The sequence below is a fragment of the Lithobates pipiens genome, unplaced genomic scaffold (genome assembly GCF_037356315.1).
Source record: "Lithobates pipiens isolate NorthernLeopardFrog02 unplaced genomic scaffold, aLitPip1_a1.2 Scaffold_37, whole genome shotgun sequence".
NCBI classification, from domain to species: domain Eukaryota; kingdom Metazoa; phylum Chordata; class Amphibia; order Anura; family Ranidae; genus Lithobates; species Lithobates pipiens.
This window is the reverse complement of record NW_027507825.1, coordinates 2,071,824-2,094,344: the sequence shown is the minus strand read 5'-3', so window position 1 is coordinate 2,094,344 and position 22,521 is coordinate 2,071,824. Positions and strand designations below refer to the sequence as shown.

Sequence of the window (22,521 nt, the reverse complement as noted above, 5' to 3'; positions counted from 1 at the left end):
GGAGTGTGCCCTAGGTGGCAGTGTGCCCTAGGTGGGAGTGTGCCCTAGGTGGCAGTGTGCCCTAGGTGGGAGTGTGCTCCAGGTGGCAGTGTGCCCTAGGCGTCTACCTAGTTTGCCTAGCCGTAGCCCAGCATATAGTCCAGATATTTATCAAAGTGGTCACCATCGGTATCAGTACAATGTTCCTGGGGCCACGCGGCCCCCGTTTTGCCAGGCGTACGATAACGGCCCTTTCCCGGTTGCGGCGCACAATGGGGATTGGATTACCGGAGATCCCAGAACTTCCTATGAAATGGATTGTGTGTTTGGAGCTCAGAGGATGCAGAACACCCACCTGCGCTCGCCCACGCAGCACGCTCACAGACTGTTGTGTCTGAGACATAATCATCTTTCCTGCGAGCCAGAGATGTGAAAATCGATATAAAGCCTCCCGAGCAACGTCACCCCCGTCCCCAGCTGCTGAACTCGTTGGAAGATTGGGATTGTTCTGGGATGTATGGCGGAGAGCGGGAGGGCCGCGTCCTCAACCACACATGAGAGGAGCGCACTGCTGAGTTCTTTTACAGCCGCTCAGAGAAGGGAGACCACAATCTGTTACTACATTTACATTCCATGTGCCGGCCTTCCTATAATATACCAGAGCCGGGGGAGGGGGGGGGGGAGGGAACACATTTCCTCAGTCTCCCCTCCCCCCCAGTGATCAGACTGTACATTGTAACTTTGTAAAAGGAGGAGGAAGCATTAAATAATGGGCACAGCGGGTGTACAGACCCGGGAACTCAGCACAGGGATGGTGAGAACCCCTCATAATGGGCACAGCGGGTGTACAGACCCGGGAACTCAGCACAGGGATGGTGGGAACCCCTCATAATGGGCACAGCGGGTGTACAGACCCGGGAACTCAGCACAGGGATGGTGGGAACCCCTCATAATGGGCACAGCGGGTGTACAGACCTGGGAACTCGGCACAGGGATGGTGGGAACCCCTCATAATGGGCACAGCGGGTGTACAGACCCGGGAACTCAGCACAGGGATGGTGGGAACCCCTCATAATGGGCACAGCGGGTGTACAGACCCGGGAACTCAGCACAGGGATGGTGGGAGCCCCTCATAATGGGCACAGCGGGTGTACAGACCCGGGAACTCGGCACAGGGATGGTGGGAACCCCTCATAATGGGCACAGCGGGTATACAGACCCGGGAACTCAGCACAGGGATGGTGGGAACCCCTCATAATGGGCACAGCGGGTGTACAGACCCGGGAACTCAGCACAGGGATGGTGGGAAACTGCCATTCCTCTCCTTGACAGTGAGGTGAGAGGTTGCTAGTTCCTTTGCTCCTGTGCTTCCAGAGACCAGGGGCTAGAGTTACTCCTCTGCCCCAGGAGGGATGCTGGATCCTGGGGAGGACCCCGGCGGGGGTCCCCTGGCTAGGCCTGTGGAAGATTCTGGGCCTTGCCAAAGGAGTGAGGAGTCCCTGCCTGCCGTTAGACAGAGGATTGTTGGGAAGCTGAAGCAGATTGAGGAAGAAGAGGAGAGATTGTTGATGTTGATGACTGAATTTCGGAAGAAAAAGCAAGTTTGTGCCAAATTGTACAGCAAGAGGAGGTCAGCTCTGAGGCCTGAGTTGAAGGACTTGGAGCAAGCTGTTAAGAGGCAGAAGGAGCTGGTGAGCTCTCTGAAGGAGAACAGTGGCATTTTTAAAGAGAAATATAAGAATGAGGAGCGATTTAATCGCATGAGGAGAAGAGCCGCGTCCTGCATGGAAGGTGATCCAACCTGTGAGGAGATGCAAGTAAAGTCGGAGTCAGCAGAGAGTGAGAAAGTGGGCCCGGAGGATGAGCCCAGTGTTTCAACACCTCAGACACCTGCTGAGCCCTCAATGGCGGAGGCCTCTGTCCCCTTCCCTCCCCAGCAATGTGGAACATCTGAGCCGGAGGATGAAGGTTCTGACATGTTGGATGTGATCAATAAACTAGAGGCCAGTCCAGATTCAGCTCCCCAGGAAGGTGAGGAGAAGATGGACACCATTCCTAGTCCTGTGGAAGAAAGACCTGTGGAGAGAGCAGGTGCAGGTACAATGTGTGTGCAGGATGGTGGGATCTTTAATAACAATGGGCCTGCTGAGGGTTGTAGTGCTACAGACAGTCAGCCCAGACCCATAGACAATGTACTGCAAGCAATAAATAACTGTCAGCTTCAGTCTGCAGAGAGGTCCATGGACAATACAGAGACTTTGCCTGGACCAGGCACAGCGGCTGTTCCTGTGAATGGTGGAGGAGATGCTGGGAGCAGTAGTACTACAACTCTCCAGGAGTCTACAGCAGCCAAGACTGTGATGGCTCCCAGGATTGAAGCTGAGTGTTCGGGGGAGGGGGTGGGTCCTGCTAATCAGAAGACTGCTATCCCAGCTGATTCAGACTCTCTGCCAGCAGGTTTGAATGTATCTGAGGACAAGACTGCAAAAGCTGGAAGAAAAACTTATGCTGGTGTTGCTGCCACAAGTTCTGGGAAGGGGGAACAAGCAGGGAGGGAGCATGGGGATGTTCTATCTTCCTCCCTGTTTAAAAGGAGGAATGTTGTACAATTGAAATGGGAAGGTGATGGAAACCCCCCACATAGGAGGGTGGTGGTGGATAAAATCCTGCAGATGGGGTTTAGGCCTGCGGATATCTTCGCCCTGATCAGTCCGGCAGGTTCCTATGAATATGATTTGTCCTTTATCCGTCCCGAGTCTCTGGACATATTTTGGGAGAAGTTTGAACACGTGTGTAGGGGCCTGCCGGACTGGAAAGGGCTCATCCCCAAACTTGTTTCACGCCAGCCCCTCATTAAAATGGTGACAATACTTGTGCGCAATGAATCCATACCACAAGGGGATCTGACTGTATGGTTGAGGAGGTATGGGGACGTCCTGAGCCCCCTAAGAAAGATTTTGGACGATCGGGGAATATGGACAGGGGGATGGTCTGTGCAGCTGAAATTAAAAGTCATTGATAATGTTGTGCAGCATCTGCCATCCTCAGCTTTCCTGGGGAGGGACAGGCTGACCATCTTCTACCCGGGCCAGCCAAAGCTCTGCAATAAATGTGGAGATAAAGGGCATCTTGCATCCTCCTGTCCAGTGATGAAGTGCTCTCTGTGTCAGGGTATAGGACATTTGGCAAAGGACTGTAATATTATCAGGTGTAATCTGTGCAATGCAGTGGGACATCCTTATAGTCAGTGTCCTGAGGCAATGCACAACAAGCCGGAGCTCATGAGAGAGTTCTTCCGTCTGGACATGGAGGATGCACAGAGCTCATCAGCTGGAGGGCCTGTGATCCCATCTGAGTCTGTGCCAATACCCAATGTGTCTCCCCAGTCTGTGCCAATACCCAATGTGTCTGTGTCTCCCCAGTCTGTGCCCATACCCAATGTGTCTGTGTCTCCCCAGTCTGTGCCAATACCCAATGTGTCTGCGTCTCCCCAGTCTGTGCCAATACCCAATGTGTCTCCCCAGTCTGTGCCCATACCCAATGTGTCTGTGTCTCCCCAGTCTGTGGGTAAGGTTTCAGTTGCCAAGAATGTGTCCAATCCTTCTGTGTCTTATCCTTCTGTGTCTTCTAAAATTGCAGAGGCAGCAAGAGGTGCTGAGGCTGGTGCATTAAGTGCGGTGCCAGTCCCCCTCCCCCGACGCTGCAGGGTCTCTGTTAAGGGTCATGGGGTGCAGAGGAGTGGGGTGGATGGTGAAGAGGCTGGCCTGGTGGTAGATAAGGGAAGGGAGAGTGGGGGGGAGGATAGGTGTGGGGAGGTTGTTGACTCTGATTTGTCCAAGGATGATATGGAGTGGTTGGAGGATAAAAGGAAGAGGGGCAAAAGGAAGGGGAAGAAAAGAGGTGCAGTTACCTTAAGTCCTGAGGTTTTGCATGTAGAAAATAAGTTTGGGGTCCTGTCAGATGATGATGATGATGATTGGGACTCGTTCAGTTCAGCGTCCTCCATGGATGATGAGTGTCAGGGTGCAACGAAGCGTGCTGGTTCTCCCGGCAGAGGGAGTAGTCGGGCTAAGAAACGTCTGCCCCGACTACCCTAATGGCAGTTCCCACTCCGTTTCTATAGAAGGTTCCATGCATGGTGATGGTGATGTTCCTTAGTCTGGCTCTCCCGTAGGGATTATGTTGTGTGCTTTTTGGTTTGCACCATTTATTATGTTCTTGTTTTGTATAGTCATATTCAATTATTTTGTAAATATGTTTTATTTATTTATTATGGTTTTATTGTATATAAGTTGTTGTTTGTAAGATTTTCAATAAACAAAATTAACCCCTCATAATGGGCACAGCGGGTGTACAGACCCGGGAACTCGGCACAGGGATGGTGGGAACCCCTCATAATGGGCACAGCGGGTGTACAGACCTGGGAACTCGGCACAGGGATGGTGGGAACCCCTCATAATGGGCACAGCGGGTGTACAGACCCGGGAACTCAGCACAGGGATGGTGGGAACCCCTCATAATGGGCACAGCGGGTGTACAGACCCGGGAACTCAGCACAGGGATGGTGGGAACCCCTCATAATGGGCACAGCGGGTGTACAGACCTGGGAACTCGGCACAGGGATGGTGGGAACCCCTCATAATGGGCACAGCGGGTGTACAGACCCGGGAACTCAGCACAGGGATGGTGGGAACCCCTCATAATGGGCACAGCGGGTATACAGACCCGGGAACTCAGCACAGGGATGGTGGGAACCCCTCATAATGGGCACAGCGGGTGTACAGACCCGGGAACTCAGCACAGGGATGGTGGGAACCCCTCATAATGGGCACAGCGGGTGTACAGACCCGGGAACTCAGCACAGGGATGGTGGGAACCCCTCATAATGGGCACAGCGGGTGTACAGACCCGGGAACTCGGCACAGGGATGGTGGGAACCCCTCATAATGGGCACAGCGGGTGTACAGACCCGAGAACTCGGCACAGGGATGGTGGGAACCCCTCATAATGGGCACAGCGGGTGTACAGACCCGGGAACTCAGCACAGGGATGGTGGGAACCCCTCATAATGGGCACAGCGGGTGTACAGACCTGGGAACTCGGCACAGGGATGGTGAGAACCCCTCATAATGGGCACAACGGGTGTACAGACCCGGGAACTCAGCACAGGGATGGTGGGAACCCCTCATAACGGGCACAGTGGGTGTACAGACCCGGGAACTCAGCACAGGGATGGTGAGAACCCCTCATAATGGGCACAGCGGGTGTACAGACCCGGGAACTCGGCACAGGGATGGTGGGAACCCCTCATAATGGGCACAGCGGGTGTACAGACCCGGGAACTCAGCACAGGGATGGTGAGAACCCCTCATAATGGGCACAGCGGGTGTACAGACCCGGGAACTCGGCACAGGGATGGTGGGAACCCCTCATAATGGGCACAGCGGGTGTACAGACCCGGGAACTTGGCACAGGGATGGTGGGAACCCCTCATAATGGGCACAGCGGTTGTAAAGACCCAGGAACTCAGCACAGGGATGGTGGGGACCCCTCATAATGGGCACAGCGGGTGTACAGACCCGGGAACTCAGCACAGGGATGGTGGGAACCCCTCATAATGGGCACAGCGGGTGTACAGACCCGGGAACTCAGCACAGGGATGGTGGGAATCCCTCATAATGGGCACAGCGGGTGATTTTCAATTTATCAGCATCCTTGATCAAGGTAGAATGTCGGATGTCATTGGATACAATGTCACCGATGTCCCCCAATCTGTGTATGCCGGAATGTTCTGAGCACTTCCTCTCCGCTCCTCGGAATGGTTGGGAGGATTTTTTTCCATGTGGTCTTCATCTCTTCGCAGGTTGTAGAGCGTTCCTGGAATACAGAAAATGAATAGGGAATGTATCATTGTGAAGTTCCCCCTGGGGAGTCCCCGGCGCTGCCTTCCAATCTGCAAAATGACAATTCAAGGCTTCCGCGCCTCAGCCGAGTCTATTGAGGTCAGGCAGCTTCTTGTAGCCAATGTGAGTCTGGAGATGGCGATCCCTTTTCCAGGAAAGCAAATCCCCCCCCCCCTTCCCAAACTCCCTCCGCTCCTCGGCACCAATCGCAATGCTGACGGATAGATAGGACCAGCCAGCTGCCGGCCCGGCCCGTCCACCTACAGCTAAGATGTCCATGAAACTGAATCTGATGCCTAATGCAAACCAGAAGACGTTCACTCTGCTAAAGCACCGTGTATGCGGAACAATTGTCATTTCTTAACCTCTTCCCACCAGATGTATGCATATACATGGCAGCGAGGAGGTGGGCTTTATTCTGTGCTGGTGCATACCCTTACCTGGCCACTTTATTAGGTCCTTCTTGCTAGTACTGGGTTGGGCACCCTTTATTAGGTTCTCCTTGCTAGTAGCGGGTTGGACCCCCTTTATTAGGTCCTCCTTGCTAGTAGTGGGTTGGACCCCCTTAATTAGGTCCTCCTTGCTAGTAGTGGGTTGGACCCCCTTAATTAGGTCCTCCTTGCTAGTAGCGGGTTGGACCCCCTTTATTAGGTCCTCCTTGCTAGTAGCGGGTTGGACCCCCTTTATTAGGTCCTCCTTGCTAGTAGTGGGTTGGACCCCCTTAATTAGGTCCTCCTTGATAGTAGCGGGTTGGACCCCCTTTATTAGGTCCTCCTTGCTAGTAGTGGGTTGGACCCCCTTTATTAGGTCCTCCTTGCTAGTAGTGGGTTGGACCCCCTTAATTAGGTCCTCCTTGCTAGTAGCGGGTTGGACCCCCTTTATTAGGTCCTCCTTGCTAGTAGTGGGTTGGACCCCCTTAATTAGGTCCACCTTGATAGTAGCGGGTTGGACCCCCTTTATTATAGTCCACCTTGGTAGTAACGGGTTGGACCCCCTTTATTAGGTCCACCTTGGTAGTAACGGGTTGGACCCCCTTAATTAGGTCCACCTTGATAGTAGCGGGTTGGACCCCCTTTATTAGGTCCTCCTTGCTAGTAGCGGGTTGGACCCCCTTTATTAGGTCCTCCTTGCTAGTAGTGCTTTGGACCCCCTTAATTAGGTCCTCCTTGCTAGTAGCGGGCTGGACCCCCTTTATTATAGTCCACCTTGGTAGTAACGGGTTGTACCCCCTTTATTAGGTCCCCCTTGCTAGTAGTGGGTTGGACCCCCTTTATTAGGTCCTCCTTACTAGTAGCGGGTTAGACCACCTTTATTAGGTCCCCTTTGCTAGTAGCGGGATTGGCTCCTAGGAGATCTTGGTCAGCTTGGCATGGCACTACTCCCATAACATTTAACATTGGCGTCTATGGAAATTCTTGGCCAGCTTGGTATGGCACGGTTCCAGTAACATTTAACATTGGCATCTATGGAAAATCTTGGCCAGCTTGGCATGACAAGCTGACCAAGCTTTCACCGCACTGCACATGCGTGAGATCGGCAGGTGCATGCTGGGTACCCAGCAGCCATGGAATCCAGGAAGAAGGACACTGTGGTTTCAGATGCCCACACTGGAGATGGCCGGCGCTGTGCAGGAGCTTCACAAAGTAAGAAAACGATGCTGGACAAATAGAAAACAGGGCCTAGTTTACAGCATACCTTAGTTAACGAGGCCTGAGTGTTCTGGGGGCATTTTTATCTCAAGCTTCATATTTCGGAAGCTCCACTTCAATTCCTGAAGAAAGGATCCAAGACATCCTGAAGGTTGACATCAATGGAGACTAGAAGGTGTTTGTTCCAATGTGCATTACGCAGGCGTGGTCCACCGTCTTCACCTTCTGGAAGCCGGCCTGAGAAACACCCGGCAGCCTTGAAGAAAGTGGCTGCAAAGGATTTGCAGGAGATGAGCGTCACAGAGGATTAAAAATGGGTGAGGAGCATTTTATTAAAAAAATGGTGACCGTTTATGATGCTGGAGGTTTAGCAGACTCGATACCCTTCATTTGGAGCCTTCTTCTCCTCCTCCTCCTCCTCCTGGTCTTGGTTCAGGTCTCCCCGGGTTTTGTACAGGTACACTTTAAACCAACAAACCTTTTAATCAACATCTTTCTCTTGAACGGCTGTTGGGAGCGCTCTGTAGATCTTTAATACAAAGAGTGGAGTTTTTTTTTTTTTTTTTTATGACTTCACCTCAAAAACATGTTCCAGCGATTTAATTAGTGTGTCACATAAAATATCCCAGAATTCAACAGGGCTCCCGAGGCTTTTAAATCTCCACGCTAATAAACATACAAATTCACAAATCACTTGCAGTTCCAGAACTGCGACCTACGGAGCCTACAGAACCTACGGAACCTACAGAGCCTACCAGGACTACAGAACCTATGGAACCTACGGAACCTATGGAGCCTACAGAACCTATGGGGCCTACAGAACCTATGGAACCTACGGAACCTATGGAGCCTACGGAACCTACGAAACCTACGGAACCTACGGAGCCTACAGAACCTACGGAGCCTACAGAGCCTACCAGGACTACAAAACCTACAGAACCTATGGAACCTATGGAGCCTACAGAACCTACGGAACCTACGAAACCTACGGAGCCTACAGAACCTACGGAGCCTACAGAGCCTACCAGGACTACAGAACCTACAGAACCTACGGAACCTATGGAGCCTACAGAACCTATGGAGCCTACAGAACCTACGGAGCCTACGGAACCTACAGAGCCTACCAGGACTACAGAACCTATGGAACCTATGGAGCCTACAGAACCTACGGGGCCTACAGAACCTACGGAACCTACAGAGCCTACCAGGACTACAGAACCTATGGAACCTACGAAACCTATGGAGCCTACAGAACCTATGGGGCCTACAGAACCTATGGAACCTATGGAACCTACGGAACCTATGGAGCCTACAGAACCTACGGAACCTACGAAACCTACGGAGCCTACAGAGCCTACGGAACCTACAGAGCCTACCAGGACTACAGAACCTACGGAACCTATGGAGCCTACAGAACCTACGGAACCTACGAAACCTACGGAGCCTACAGAACCTACGGAGCCTACAGAGCCTACCAGGACTACAGAACCTACAGAACCTATGGAACCTATGGAGCCTACAGAACCTATGGAGCCTACAGAACCTATGGAGCCTACAGAACCTACGGAGCCTACAGAACCTACGGAACCTACAGAGCCTACCAGGACTACAGAACCTATGGAACCTACAGAACCTACGGAGCCTACAGAACCTACGGGGCCTACAGAACCTACGGAACCTACGAAACCTACGGAGCCTACAGAACCTACGGAACCTAGAAACCTACGGAGCCTACAGAACCTACAGAACCTATGGAGCCTACGGAACCTACGGAGCCTATAGAACCTACAGAACCTATGGAGCCTACAGAACCTACGAAACCTATGGAGCCTACAGAGCCTACAGAACCTTTGACCCGTTGTCTGATGCCCATCTACAGGAAGAAAAAAAAAAGGAACGCAATATATATATATATTTTTGCTGTAATTTAAAATATATTGGAAATGTAATAAGAGCGTCAGAATGCGAGGACTACCTGGAGGCCATTAAAAGGTGTACCTTCTCCTCGGAGAGTTTTATTGGACTTTACAACCGTTTATGAGAATGAACTATTTGGGGGGAAAGAAAAAAAACAAAGTTCACTGAAAGTTCGCGCTCATTAAATGCGCTTCAGATACGCTTATCCCATGAAGTTTATAGATCAAGCGCACAGCGACAAATATATGAAACAGGTTCTGGATTCTGACAGAACTTTGCGTATTAAAAAAATGTTCCCGAGGCGGCGGTGGTCAGGGGGGTGTCAAAGAAATCGCGCCGATAAGAGACGGGAAGCTTGGATAACCGTCAGGACCTCAGGTCCCTATGACCTTCCTATATTATAAATAGGTGTCTTCTAGGGGTGCCGAAATCCTAACGTGACCTCATTAAGCTTGAAAAACATTACTGTGGTCAGGTCCAGGGTCAGGGGGGGGGGGCAGGAGGGGTGTCTGCCCTGGATGCTATGGTATCATGTGAGGTTGGAGGGGGGGGGGGGTGGGTCGCTGCGAGGAGACAGGGGGAGGGAATGTAGGAATGTATGTTGGGAGAGATAATTTGGGGGGGGGGGCAGCAGGAGGGGGTAAGAATCGTTCTAGGAAGGGACATTTGAGGGGGTGCTAGGAGTGGTGTTTTGGGGTGATTTGTGTTGGGAGGGGGGGTGGCGTAAGGGGATTTGGGAGGTCTGTGTCAGAAGAAGTGATGTGGTAGAGGGGGGAGAGGATTTGTCCTAGACAGGGAATTTCTTTGGGGGGGGGAGGATTTGTGCTAGTAGGGATGATTGGGATATATGCGTTCTAGGAGGAGAAATTTTAGGGAGGTATTTGTGGTAGGAGGGGAAATAGGGGTGGGGAATTTGTGCTGGGGGGGAAGGGGGTATGTGGAGTTGGGGGAGAGGAAATTTGGAGGGCAGATGATTTGTTCTAGGAGCAGTGATTTTTTTTAGGGGGGGGGGGATTGTGCTGGGGGGAGAGAGGATTTGAACTGGGAGGGGGGATTTGAGGAGGGGGCAAATATTTGTTGTAGGAGGGAGGATTTCAGCAGGGGGTTGATTTGTACTGGGAGGAGAGGGGGATTTATGCTTATGGGATAAGCATGCAGATTAGTGCCCAATTTTTTTTTGGAAGGGTTGATTTTTGCTGACACATAATGTTCATACATCTGGGGAGGGGGGGTGGGGGTGGAGTTTGGCATGTTCGGCTCTAGATGACCTGGACCCTGGGCTCTGGATGACCTTGTCCCGGGGGCGGGCTGTGGCAATTCTTTGCAGTAGAAAAAGTATAACATGGTTCCTCTATGGCTTCCTGCGTCACTGGGGCAGCGATCCGGTTGGATGCCGGCCATCCCATGTGACACTGGCTGCCATCTTAGGGGTGGCACAGTCTCTTTAAGACCCTGTCTCCTGGGTTTGGCATGCATTCGCGTGTGAGTAGTGTAGAGACAGGTCACCCATCAGAGATGGAATTAGTGGTAGGGAAAGGCTCCAGGCAAGTAGGGAAAGCATAGGGTTCTGCGCTCACCTTGGACACCTTCCCATTTTTTTGGGCTCAGACCGGCCAGGCCACATTCCCCTCCAGACAGATGCTGCCAGTTCGGTTGACACCCACTCGGCTACACACTGTTGGCTTCCGTAAGTGTTCCCGGTTGGGCCTCCTTCCACCAGGTGTGTTGTGAACTGTTCTTCCTTTGCTTCAATACAAGTTCCATCAATTGCACCCGGACTGTGTGCGTGTTTGCCACGGCACCACACTGCAGCCACCCACATATGGGCTGAGCTGCACAGGGACACCAGGAACAATGTCCACCTTTCGGTACAAGCTGACTCTGGTGCAAGAGGTTTACCAGCAGCACACACCATCACCAGAACCTCACAACCCTTTCTGTACTCACAAAGGTCCTTCGATAATTAGATGCCTCCTTCCAAATATCTTCCAGACACCTCTCCCGTTAATTCCTCAGACCAGATCCCACAAGAAGTCCCTCAGTCAGCTCCAACAGAATTCAGAAGAATAGGCCCACCGGCTAGACTGCTGGGGCCTCAAAGTGCAGCAGGAAATCACAGCTGGCTTCACGCTATTTATGCTTACTCCCAGCCATCATCTGGGCACCCTCTCACAGGGATTGGCTAAGACCCCATAAACATTCATACTGCAGATTTGACTGTCCCAGCCCACTGCTTTCCAGAACTATCCAGAGAACAGGAGGAAGCAGCCGAACCCACAGCCTGCGAAATTCAGAGCAGACCAGAGTAATCACAAGCAGCAACACTGATTACAGGAGATCTAAGAACTAAATAAACCTAACCTATCTAGAGAGATAGATCAGATCCCAAAGGCTAGTGCTACACTGTCTTTGGGATACGACACTCCCAGGAGGGCTGGTTGGCTGTGCCTCTTCTTTATCCTCACCATGTTTCTATCCTCAGGCCCCCCGTCACATACATAATATGACTGGCTGCCCTTTGCCCTGCTTGTTGTAACAGGTTGAACAATAAAGACTTTGGCCTTCTAAGTATTTTTCCTTTGGTGCTCTCTTTGACCAATTACACTTGGACTTTTCAACCACAGTAAATGTTTTTCTCCTGGGAGGTTCCCATCTTTGTGGTGAGTTGCTGAATAGAGGAAAATTGGGCTCAAGTAATGACTTTGTCCACGTTTTGATAACCTGTGAAAATCTTTGTTTAGATCCCCTTTATCACGACCTCTTTGACATTCCTTGAGAGAGGCCTGAAATTACGAGACCCCCTTGTATCTCTAGACCAAGTCAGGCAGATGGTGCTAAGAAACAGGAGCAACACAATTTCCTTGCAGAACCTTGGGGAATGGAGGTGCCGACCAGGAAGATCCAGCAGAACGTGCGGAAGGAGTGTCAGGCAAGCAGTCAATGGATCCATGGGGAGAACCATAAGGGAGAACCATGGGGAGAACCAGAAGGGAGAACCATGGGGAGAACCAGAAGGGAGAACCATGGGGAGAACCAGAAGGGAGAACCATGGGGAGAACCAGAAGGGAGAACCAGAAGGGAGAACCATGGGGAGAACCAGAAGGGAGAACCATGGGGAGAACCAGAAGGGAGAACCATGGGGAGAACCAGAAGGGAAACTCGCTTCGCTTCGCAAACTCGCTTTACATAGGATTACCACAATATCAACTTGTGCGATTACAACTGATCCAAAACACGGCGGCAAGGCTGATAACAGGAAAAAAACCCTGGGAATCCATTTCTCCTTCACTGAGGAGCTTACATTGGCTAACCGTAAAAAATCGGATCATGTTCAAGACCCTTTGCCTCACCCACAAATGCGTGCATAGAGAAGCTCCGCAATACCTAATGGCGAAAATAAATCCTTACACACCAAACCGCAGTCTTCGATCAGCCAACAAAAACCTCCTCCTCCTCGTGCCCAAAGCCCGGTATAAATCCAAGGGGGATCGGAGATTCGCTGTCCAAGGGCCTCGGCTATGGAATGCTCTACCAATCATCATCCGCCTGGAAGAAAATCACCTGGCTTTTAGGAAAAAACTCAAGACCTTCCTCTTTTAGCAGATGATCAAAGCTCGCCACAGCGCCTAGAGGCGATTCAGTTCGCATTGTGCGCTATATAAGTATTTCATTCATTCATTCATTCGGAGAACCATGGGGAGAACCAGAAGGGAGAACCATGGGGAGAACCAGAAGGGAGAACCATGGGGAGATCCAGAAAGGAGAACCATGGGGAGAACCAGAAAGGAGAACCATGGGGAGAACCAGAAGGGAGAACCATGGGGAGAACCAGAAGACATTAAAGAGGAACTTTGGCTTGTATGTAGGTCCAAGACAGGACCATACATAGACCTCTACAGCTCTTGGAGTAGTCCAGAGGCACTTGACAATAGTGTTTAGCAAAGTTACAGAGCAAGCCAAGGTCAGCAACAAGTCAAGGGCCAAATCAAGGTCAAGGACAAAGCCGTGATCAAGCAATGGTACAGAGCAGGATCCCAGAATCAGGTTAAGAGGAAGCCAGGTCAGCAGCAAGGAAGCTTATGCAGAGTGAAGGTCAGGACACAAGGAAAAAGCTGAAGACCAGCAAGCACTGAGGCAGGCCATACATGACTACTCCTGCTAGCTGGAGCATGCCTAGTCATGACTCTATGCACAGAGCTGCAGGCAAATGTCAGGAGCATGTGCACTCCTTACCCTATCATAGCTGCTGGTTCCACAATCCTGGTTTTGGCTATGGCGTTCTCCATGTCTTTCTGTCCACCTGCAAGGTGATTGGTGTGGGCAGACTCTGGGTGAAGACCATTTAGGTTTAAGCCAGCCATGCCTGCAGTCTCTGATTTAAGCCAGCCAAGTCTGCAGTCTCATGCTTGTGATAGTGTGTGTAATACGTGCAAGCTCTCTGTCTGTACTGCTCTGCTGTTTGGATTCCCTTATTCATGATATACCAGTCCGGGATTTATATATTGTGGGGTCACCAGTCTAGTATTTATATATTGCGGGGTCACCAGTCTGGTATTTATATATTGTGGGGTCACCAGTCTGGTATTTATATATTGTGGGGTCACCAGTCCGGTATTTATATATTGTGGGGTCACCAGTCCGGTATTTATATATTGTGGGGTCACCAGTCTGGTATTTATATATTGTGGGGTCACCAGTCCGGTATTTATATATTGTGGGGTCACCAGGCCGGTATTTATATATTGTGGGGTCACCAGTCCGGTATTTATATATTGGGGGGTCACCAGTGGGGTCACCAGTCTGGTATTTATATATTGGGGGGTCACCAGTCCGGTATTTGTATATTGTGGGGTCACCAGTCCGGTATTTGTATATTGTGGGGTCACCAGTCCGGTATTTATATATTGCGGGGTCACCAGTACGGTATTTATATATTGTGGGGTCACCAGTCCGGTATTTATATATTGAGGGGTCACCAGTCCGGTATTTATATATTGTGGGGTCACCAGTCCGGTATTTATATATTGTGGGGTCACCAGTCCGGTATTTATAATTTGGGGGGTCACTAGTCCGGTATTTATATATTGTGGGGTCACCAGTCCGGTATTTTTATAATGAAATCATATCCCCTCTCAGGCGTCTCTTCTCCAGATAGAATAAGTTCAGACTTGTTGCAATTTTACAATTATTTATTTTAGTTATTAGTTAAAAATGTTTTTTTTTTCCTTTTGTTTAATTTTATAGTGTTTGTGTTGTCCTTTGGCTTTGCACATCATGTTAGTTTCAGAAAATCAGCAAGTGTAAAAAAAAAAAAAAAAAGGGAAAATAAATTGTATTTATTTATTTTTGTATCTTATTTTTTTTCGCAATGAAGTTTATTGTGTAAGTAAAAAGAAATACAGAGTAAATAAAGTAATACAGTGATAAGAGAGACAAATGATGATAGAGTAAGAACTCATATATAACATTTGAAATATGACAAACCAGCTATTAGTAATTTATTCCAGGGAAATCTTTATGATTGTAAATAAACTAATAAACTAAACTAAAATAAACAAGTGTTCAATCATTTCTGACCTTGTCTATCTTTAGTAACATTCAGATTTATTTTTTTGAAATAGAACAATAAAACATTGACTAATTTTTACCTTTTTTTTTTTTTTTTTAACCAAGATTGTGTTAACTTTTTTGTTTTAGTTTTTGGACCTTTATATTTAAAAATATACAAAATGAAAAAAAAAAAAAAAATCTGTATATTGATTCAATAATAACACGACTTTCATTTTCAGAGATCAAACGTGTATCATAAAAGCCAAAAAAATTGTAATTTACAACTTTATTTCTAAAACACGTGGACAGCTGTCAACTCTGATTATTAAAAATCTTTTTTATTTTTATTTTTATTTTTTTTGCACATTAATTTGTTTTATTAATCAGCGAGGACGGCTGTCTACACGTGTTACCCCAAAAATAAGACCTAGCGTGATTGTTGGTGATGGCTGCAATATAAGCCCTACCCCCCCAAATAAGCTCTACCCCGTTTCCCCGAAAATAAGCCCTACCATGAAAATAAGACCTACAAGGACTTTAACTAGGGCTTATTTGGGGGGTAGGGCTTATATTGCAGCCATCGCCGACAATCACGCTAGGTCTTATTTTCGGGGAAACAGGGTAGCAGGTGAATGGGGCCCTCCATACATTCACATATATTGAGTATACATTAAGCCCTTGTACATACGGTTGGACATTCCGACGGAAAATGTCCGATCGGACCGTGTTGTCGGATAATCCGACCGTGTGTGGGCTCCATCGGACTGTTTCCGTCGGAGTATCCGACGGACCAAGTTTTCCAGCTGGGCTATAAAAACTTTCTGACAACATGATCCGATCAGACTTTGTCCAATCATGTGTAGAGAATTCCGATTGGACAAAGTGCCACGCATGCTCAGATCAAATTCCTACATCAAAGCTATTGGCTACTAGCCTGAACTTAGTCCCATCGTAATGAAATAATGTCACGTTCTGAACGATCAGATTTTCCGACAACTTTGTCCGACCCGTGTGTATGCAACAGTTTCGGACAAAATCCGACGGATTTGGTTGTCGGAATGTCCGACCCGTGTGTACAAGGGCTAAGTCTGAAAAGGTTGCCGACCCCCCGACATAGACGGTCAGAAGGGACTCGGCAGATATCAGAGGGATATCTACTTCGCCCTGCATGCCTCGCCCGCATACCTCGCCCCGCTTACCTCACCCTTCATACCTCACCCCGCTTACCTCGCCCCGCATACCTCGCCCGCATACCTCGCCCCGCATACCACGCCCGCATACCTCGTCCCGCTTACCTCACCCTTCATACCTCGCCCCGCTTACCTCACCCTTCATACCTCACCCCGCTTACCTCGCCCCGCATACCTCGCCCGCATACCTCGTCCCGCTTACCTCGCCCCACATACCGCGCCCCGCTTACCTCGCCCTGTATAGCTCGCCCGCATACCTCATCCCGCTTACCTCGCCCTTCATACCTCACCCCGCTTACCTCGCCCCACATACCTCAGTCCGCTTACCTCGCCCCGCATACCTCGCCCGCATACCTCGCCCCGCATACCACGCCCGCATACCTCGTCCCGCTTACCTCGCCCCACATACCGCGCCCCGCTTACCTCGCCCTGTATAGCTCGCCCGCATACCTCATCCCGCTTACCTCGCCCCGCTTACCTCGCCCCACATACCTCTCCCCGCTTACCTCGCCCCGCTTACCTCGCCTTGCTTACCTCGTCCCGCATACCTTGCCCCGCATAACTCGCCCCCGCTTACCTCACCCTGCATACCTCACCTCACATACCTCGCCCTGCATACCTTGCCCCGCATACCTCACCCCGCATACCTCGCCCCCCCATTTACCTCTCCCCGCATACCTCTCCCCGCTTACCTCACCCCGCATACCTCGCCCCCCCATTTACCTCTCCCCGCATACCTCTCCCCGCTTACCTCACCCTGCATACCTCGCCCCGCATACCTCAGTCTGCTTACCTCGCCCCACATACCTCGCCCGCATACCTCGTCCCGCTTACCTCACCCTTCATACCTCGCCCCGCATACCTCAGTCCACTTACCTCGCCCCACATACCTCACCCACTTACCTCGCCCCGCTTACCTTGCCCCACATACCTCGCCCCACATACCTCGCCCTGCATACCTCGCCCCACATACCTCATCCCACTAACCCCCCCGCATACCTTGCCCTGCATACCTCGCCCCGCATACCTCATCCCGCATACCTCACCTCGCATACCTCACCCCACTTACCTCACCCCACATACCTCACCCCACATACCTCACCCCGCATACCTCGCCCCGCATATCTCTCCCTGCTTACCTCACCCCGCATACCTCACCCCGCATACCTCGCCCCGCATACCTCAGTCCGCTTACCTCGCCCCGCATACCTTGCCCCGCATACCTCCCCCCGCATAACTCACCTCGTATACCTCCCCCCGCAAACCTCGCCCTGCTTACCTCCCCCCGCATACCTCGCCTCTCCTTCCACCTCCCAATATCCCATTGCAGCATTTTTTCCACCGCTAATACACGACCTTCTCCAAGACGATTACCAACCCAACAAAAAGACCGTCAGAGGGTTCCAGTGATCAGAACAAATCAGATTACCAAGGACCTGATCCCGGATTATTCCTCGGCAGACGCAATTCCCACACTGGCGTATTCATGGGGTTTGTGTCACACTATGGACGGGCAGGCGTGCCAAGGGCAGATAAGGAGGTGTTGGCATCCTGGCGCGGCCCCCCCCGCAAATCACATTTCAGATTAACCCTTTCTGAGCCCAACAGAAAATAGATATTTACAAGTGTAGCAGTTCACGAATGAAATGTCACGCAACCTCCGAGGACGCGGCTCGCCACTGTGTAGCTCTTTAGGATTAGTTCAGTAACTTTTCATGTCGACATCAATAGATTATTATTATATCATTATTATACACGGTTTATATAGCGCCATCAGTTTACGCAGCGCTTATTGAAATGATTGAAATTCCACAATATAAAGCAACAGTATCAATTGAAAAAAAGATTCTTCACCCTTTTTTACCAAGAAAGCCGCACTTCTGGGACTCATAGGGGCTTTTAAAGCGTCGCTTTGTAAAATACCAGGTGCCAAAGATTAGCGCCATTTCATGGGCACACGCAACTTTAACCACTTAAGGACCGGACATTTTTTTTTACACTTTGTGTAGTTAAATTATCTTTTTTTTTTTCTAGAAAATTACTTAGAACCAACAAACATATCTTTTTTTTCCTAACACCCTAGAGAATAAAATGGCGGCCATTGCAATACTTTCTGTCACAACGTATTTGCACAGCGGTCTTACAAAAAAAAAAAAAAAAAAAGGGCTACCTTTACTGTTTTCTTATTTTTTTAATTCAAATTTTTTTTTAAAGTGTAAAACAATACATGTTTTTTTAATGAAAAAAATAAGAAAACAGTAAAGCTAGCCCCCCCTTTTTTTTTTTTTTTATATTGTGAATGATAACGTTACGCCGAGTAAATTGATACGCAACATGCTGCGCTTCAAAATTGCGCCCCGCTCTTGGAATTGCGACATACTTTGACACGTAATAATCTCCATAGGCGACGTTTAAAAAATATCTACAGGTTACCGGTTTTGAGTGACAGAGGAGGTCTAGGAGTAGAATTATCGCTCTCGCTCTACCGATCGCGGTGATACCTCACATGTGTGGTTTGAACACCGTTTACATATGCGGGCGCAGCTTACATATGCGTTCGCTTCTGCGCGCGAGCTGGGCGGGACGGGGCGCTTTACTTTATTTTTTTTCTTAATTATTTATTTATTCCTCTCCTACATGTAACAATCATTATTTTTTTTATTTTTTTTTATTTATTTTTTTATTTTTTTATTTACATTGTACCTTTAATTTGTTTTTCTTTTTTTTAAGCAGTGGCCCTAGAGAATAATATTGTGGTTGTTGCATATTTTTATATCACCTGATATTTGCGTCGTTTTGTTTTTTTTGGAGGGAGGGAAAAAAAATATACACTTTAATGAATTTTAATGCACAAGAAGACAATTAATACCCAAGTGTTTTGGTAAAATGTAAAAGATGATGTTACGTTACGTCATGTTAGTAAATAGACACTGAATACGTCGCGCTTTAAAATTACGCACGCTCCTGGACTGGAATGGCAACAAAAATCTCCATAGGTGACGCTTTCTACAGGTGGTCACCAGTTTAAAGCTACAGAGGAGGTCTAGAGATAGAATTATCGATCTCGCTCTGACTTTCGCGCTGATACGTCACATGTGTGGTGCGATCACCATTTAAGTATTACGTGCGGGACCTTCGTTTTTGCGCATTGAGCACAGCAGAGGTACAGCCCCAGGAGGAAGTCAGCATAGCACAGGGATGGTGGGAGCCCCTCATAATATGCACAGCAGAGGTACAGCCCCAGGAGGAAGTCAGCACAGCACAGGGATGGTGGGAGCCCCTCATAATAAGCAGCCCCAGGAGGAAGTCAGCACAGCACAGGGATGGTGGGAGCCCCTCATAATGAGCACAGCAGAGGTACAGCCCCAGGAGGAAGTCAGCACAGCACAGGGATGGTGGGAGCCCCTCATAATAAGCAGCCCCAGGAGGAAGTCAGCACAGCACAGTGATGGTGGGAGCCCCCCATAATAAGCAGCCCCAGGAGGAAGTCAGCACAGCACAGGGATGGTGGGAGCCCCTCATAATGAGCAGCCCCAGGAGGAAGTCAGCATAGCACAGGGATGGTGGGAGCCCCTCATAATATGCACAGCAGAGGTACAGCCCCAGGAGGAAGTCAGCATAGCACAGGGATGGTGGGAGCCCCTCATAATATGCACAGCAGAGGTACAGCCCCAGGAGGAAGTCAGCACAGCACAGGGATGGTGGGAGCCCCTCATAATGAGCACAGCAGAGGTACAGCCCCAGGAGGAAGTCAGCATAGCACAGGGATGGTGGGAGCCCCTCATAATATGCACAGCAGAGGCACAGCCCCAGGAGGAAGTCAGCACAGCACAGGGATGGTGGGAGCACCTCATAATTAGCACAGCAGAGGTACAGCCCCAGGAGGAAGTCAGCACAGCACAGGGATGGTGGGAGCCCCTCATAATGAGCAGCCCCAGGAGGAAGTCAGCACAGCACAGGGATGGTGGGAGCCCCTCATAATGAGCACAAGGCTGCCATGCACAGCTGCTCCAGTTTTGATCCCCTGCACTGTATGGGGTCACCAGGGATGTGCGGGGTCACTGGAAATTGTTTGGTGTTACCAAGCATGTTCTCTCCGCTCATCCCCGGTGACCCCAAACAGTGTGGGGGGATCTATCGAAACTGGAGCAGGCGAAAACTGGAGCAGCGGTGCATGGCAGACAATCCGCTTCTCTCTTTCTCATCTAACGAAAATTCGTATTTCGGATAGGAAATTCTTCAACGGAATTTCGTATTTCGGATAAAAACCAAACTTCCATCAGCATCGACTGTCATATTGAGGTATATTTTTGCCTTTAAATTCATCGTAAAGAACGTTCATACAAGATAACGAATCTAACGACAATTCGTATTTCGTGCGAATTGAAATTGAATTTCGGACACAAAATACGAAGTACGAATCAATTCTAATACGAACCGTAACGGAACGAAACAAATTTATTGACGGCGCCCATGTCTAGTGTGTTATATTTTCTCTCACTGTTGTATCACACCTGGGTGGGATTGGGGCGCGCTCTCTGCCCCCCGAGCCCACTCTATATTGAAGCCTCTGGCTCTAATCGGTCCTTCAAAAAAAATCCATGCGCCGGTGTCCTGAAAGGGGCCGGACGCATGGATAGGGGGGTGGCAGTGGCGTCGCTAGGGGGTGGCTTTTGGGACAATAGTTCTGAATCTGGGACCCATAGCCCCGAGTCTCTGCAGGGGCCCCCAAGGGGAGGGGAGGCTCTCTGGGGACCCTAATGTAAGTGGGGGGCTCTCTGGGGACCCTGATGCAAGGGGGGGTCCTCTGGGGCCCCTATTTTTAAAGGGGAGGCTCTCTGAGGACCCTGATGTAAGGGGGGGTTCTCTGGGGACCCTGATTCAAGGGGGAGGCTCTCTGGGGCCCCTATTTTTTAAAGGAGAGGCTCTCTGGGGCCCTGATGTGAGGGGGGGTTCTCTGGGGACCCTGATTCAAGGGGGAGGCTCTCTGGGGCCCCTATTTTTTAAAGGAGAGGCTCTCTGGGGCCCTGATGTGAGGGGGGCTCTCTGGGGACCCTTATGTAAGGGGGGGCTCTCTGGAAACCCTGATGTAAATGGCGGGGCTCTCTCGGGACCCTGATGCAAGGAAAAGGCTCTCTGGGGACCCTGATGCAAGGAAGAGGCTCTCTGGGGCCCCTATTTTTAAAGGGGAGGCTCTCTGGGGACCCTGATGTAAGTGGGGAGCTCTCTGGGAATATATATACACACACGTATATTACTGTATATACATGTGAATGACGGCCCAAGCATATGACTTTCTTTACTACGTTGCAGATCTTTTGTAGACCTAGCAACACCCCCTGGGGGGGGGGTGGGCAGAAATGGACAGGGGAGGGGGCGGTGCCCATGCGCCCTCAATGGACAGGCCACCCCTGACAACATCCCTTGTGACAGCATGGGCCAGTAATGGCTTTTGTTTCCCCCATGAGACCAAAACCCGGAAGGGACAAAATCCTTTACTGATGTCACACAGTGGGGAAGAACAACGTCCGTTCCTCTGGCTGTGTCCCGGGAGTGCGGGGGGGGGGGGGGGTATGGGAAAGGGGGTGGGGTGACAAGAAAAGACAGTAAAAATGATCCAGTGGCTCTATAGTTGCTCAGATCACTTTTACATGGTAGAGAACCGTCTGCTGAAAACAACACCAGGATCATAGCTGCGGCCTCAACCATGACCCCCCGGCACAACCACTTCAAGCTTGGGGCGTTTATAAACAGCCTAAGGACAGGAAGTGCTTAACTCATCTTCAGACCTAAAATCATTTTTTAAACTTGTGTGCAAAAAAAAAAAAAAAAAAAAAAAAAGCGCCTTGGCAGGAAAAGCGTTAAGGAAGGAGGAGGTCACTACTAGCAGTTTTTCTAGTTTTGCCGGGACAGGTTCCCTTTGGGGAGAGCCGGTAAGTTTAGTGGTGGTGGAGAAGGACGAGGAGGACTCTCTGGTTTATGAGAAAAGAAACATTAAAGTGTTATAGAGACTAAAATTATTCCTAGATGGAAACTTAACAGGATAAAAAAATAACATCGAAAAAATGATCTCAGACATTCATTGATAACCAGCTGGACATTGTTCTAATTCCAGACAGTGAGCAACACCATTGAAATGTTTTAGGAAAATAAAAAACTGGAAATAACTCAGAAGAAAAATCTTTAATGACCCATCAGGAATTCTTCTCTTTATCAGACGGTCCCGAGGAAATTCCTGAAATCTCCGGCAGTCAGACTGTCCACTTCCTTCTGCCAGTTCACCGTAGAAGGGTGGAAGGCCAATTCTCATTGGTTGATTTATGGGAATCCCTT

General features: G+C 49.8%; 1 protein-coding gene across 1 annotated transcript; it reads left to right on the top strand.

Moving 5' to 3' along the window:
* The first annotated feature begins 790 nt into the window (after positions 1 to 790).
* On the top strand, positions 791 to 4,104 carry LOC143956474 (uncharacterized). The gene has a single exon (XM_077466656.1). It carries the CDS (start codon positions 1,392 to 1,394, stop codon positions 4,074 to 4,076), a length of 2,685 nt encoding a protein of 894 aa, XP_077322782.1. The 5' UTR covers positions 791 to 1,391; the 3' UTR covers positions 4,077 to 4,104.
* Positions 4,105 to 22,521: the final 18,417 nt, after the last annotated feature.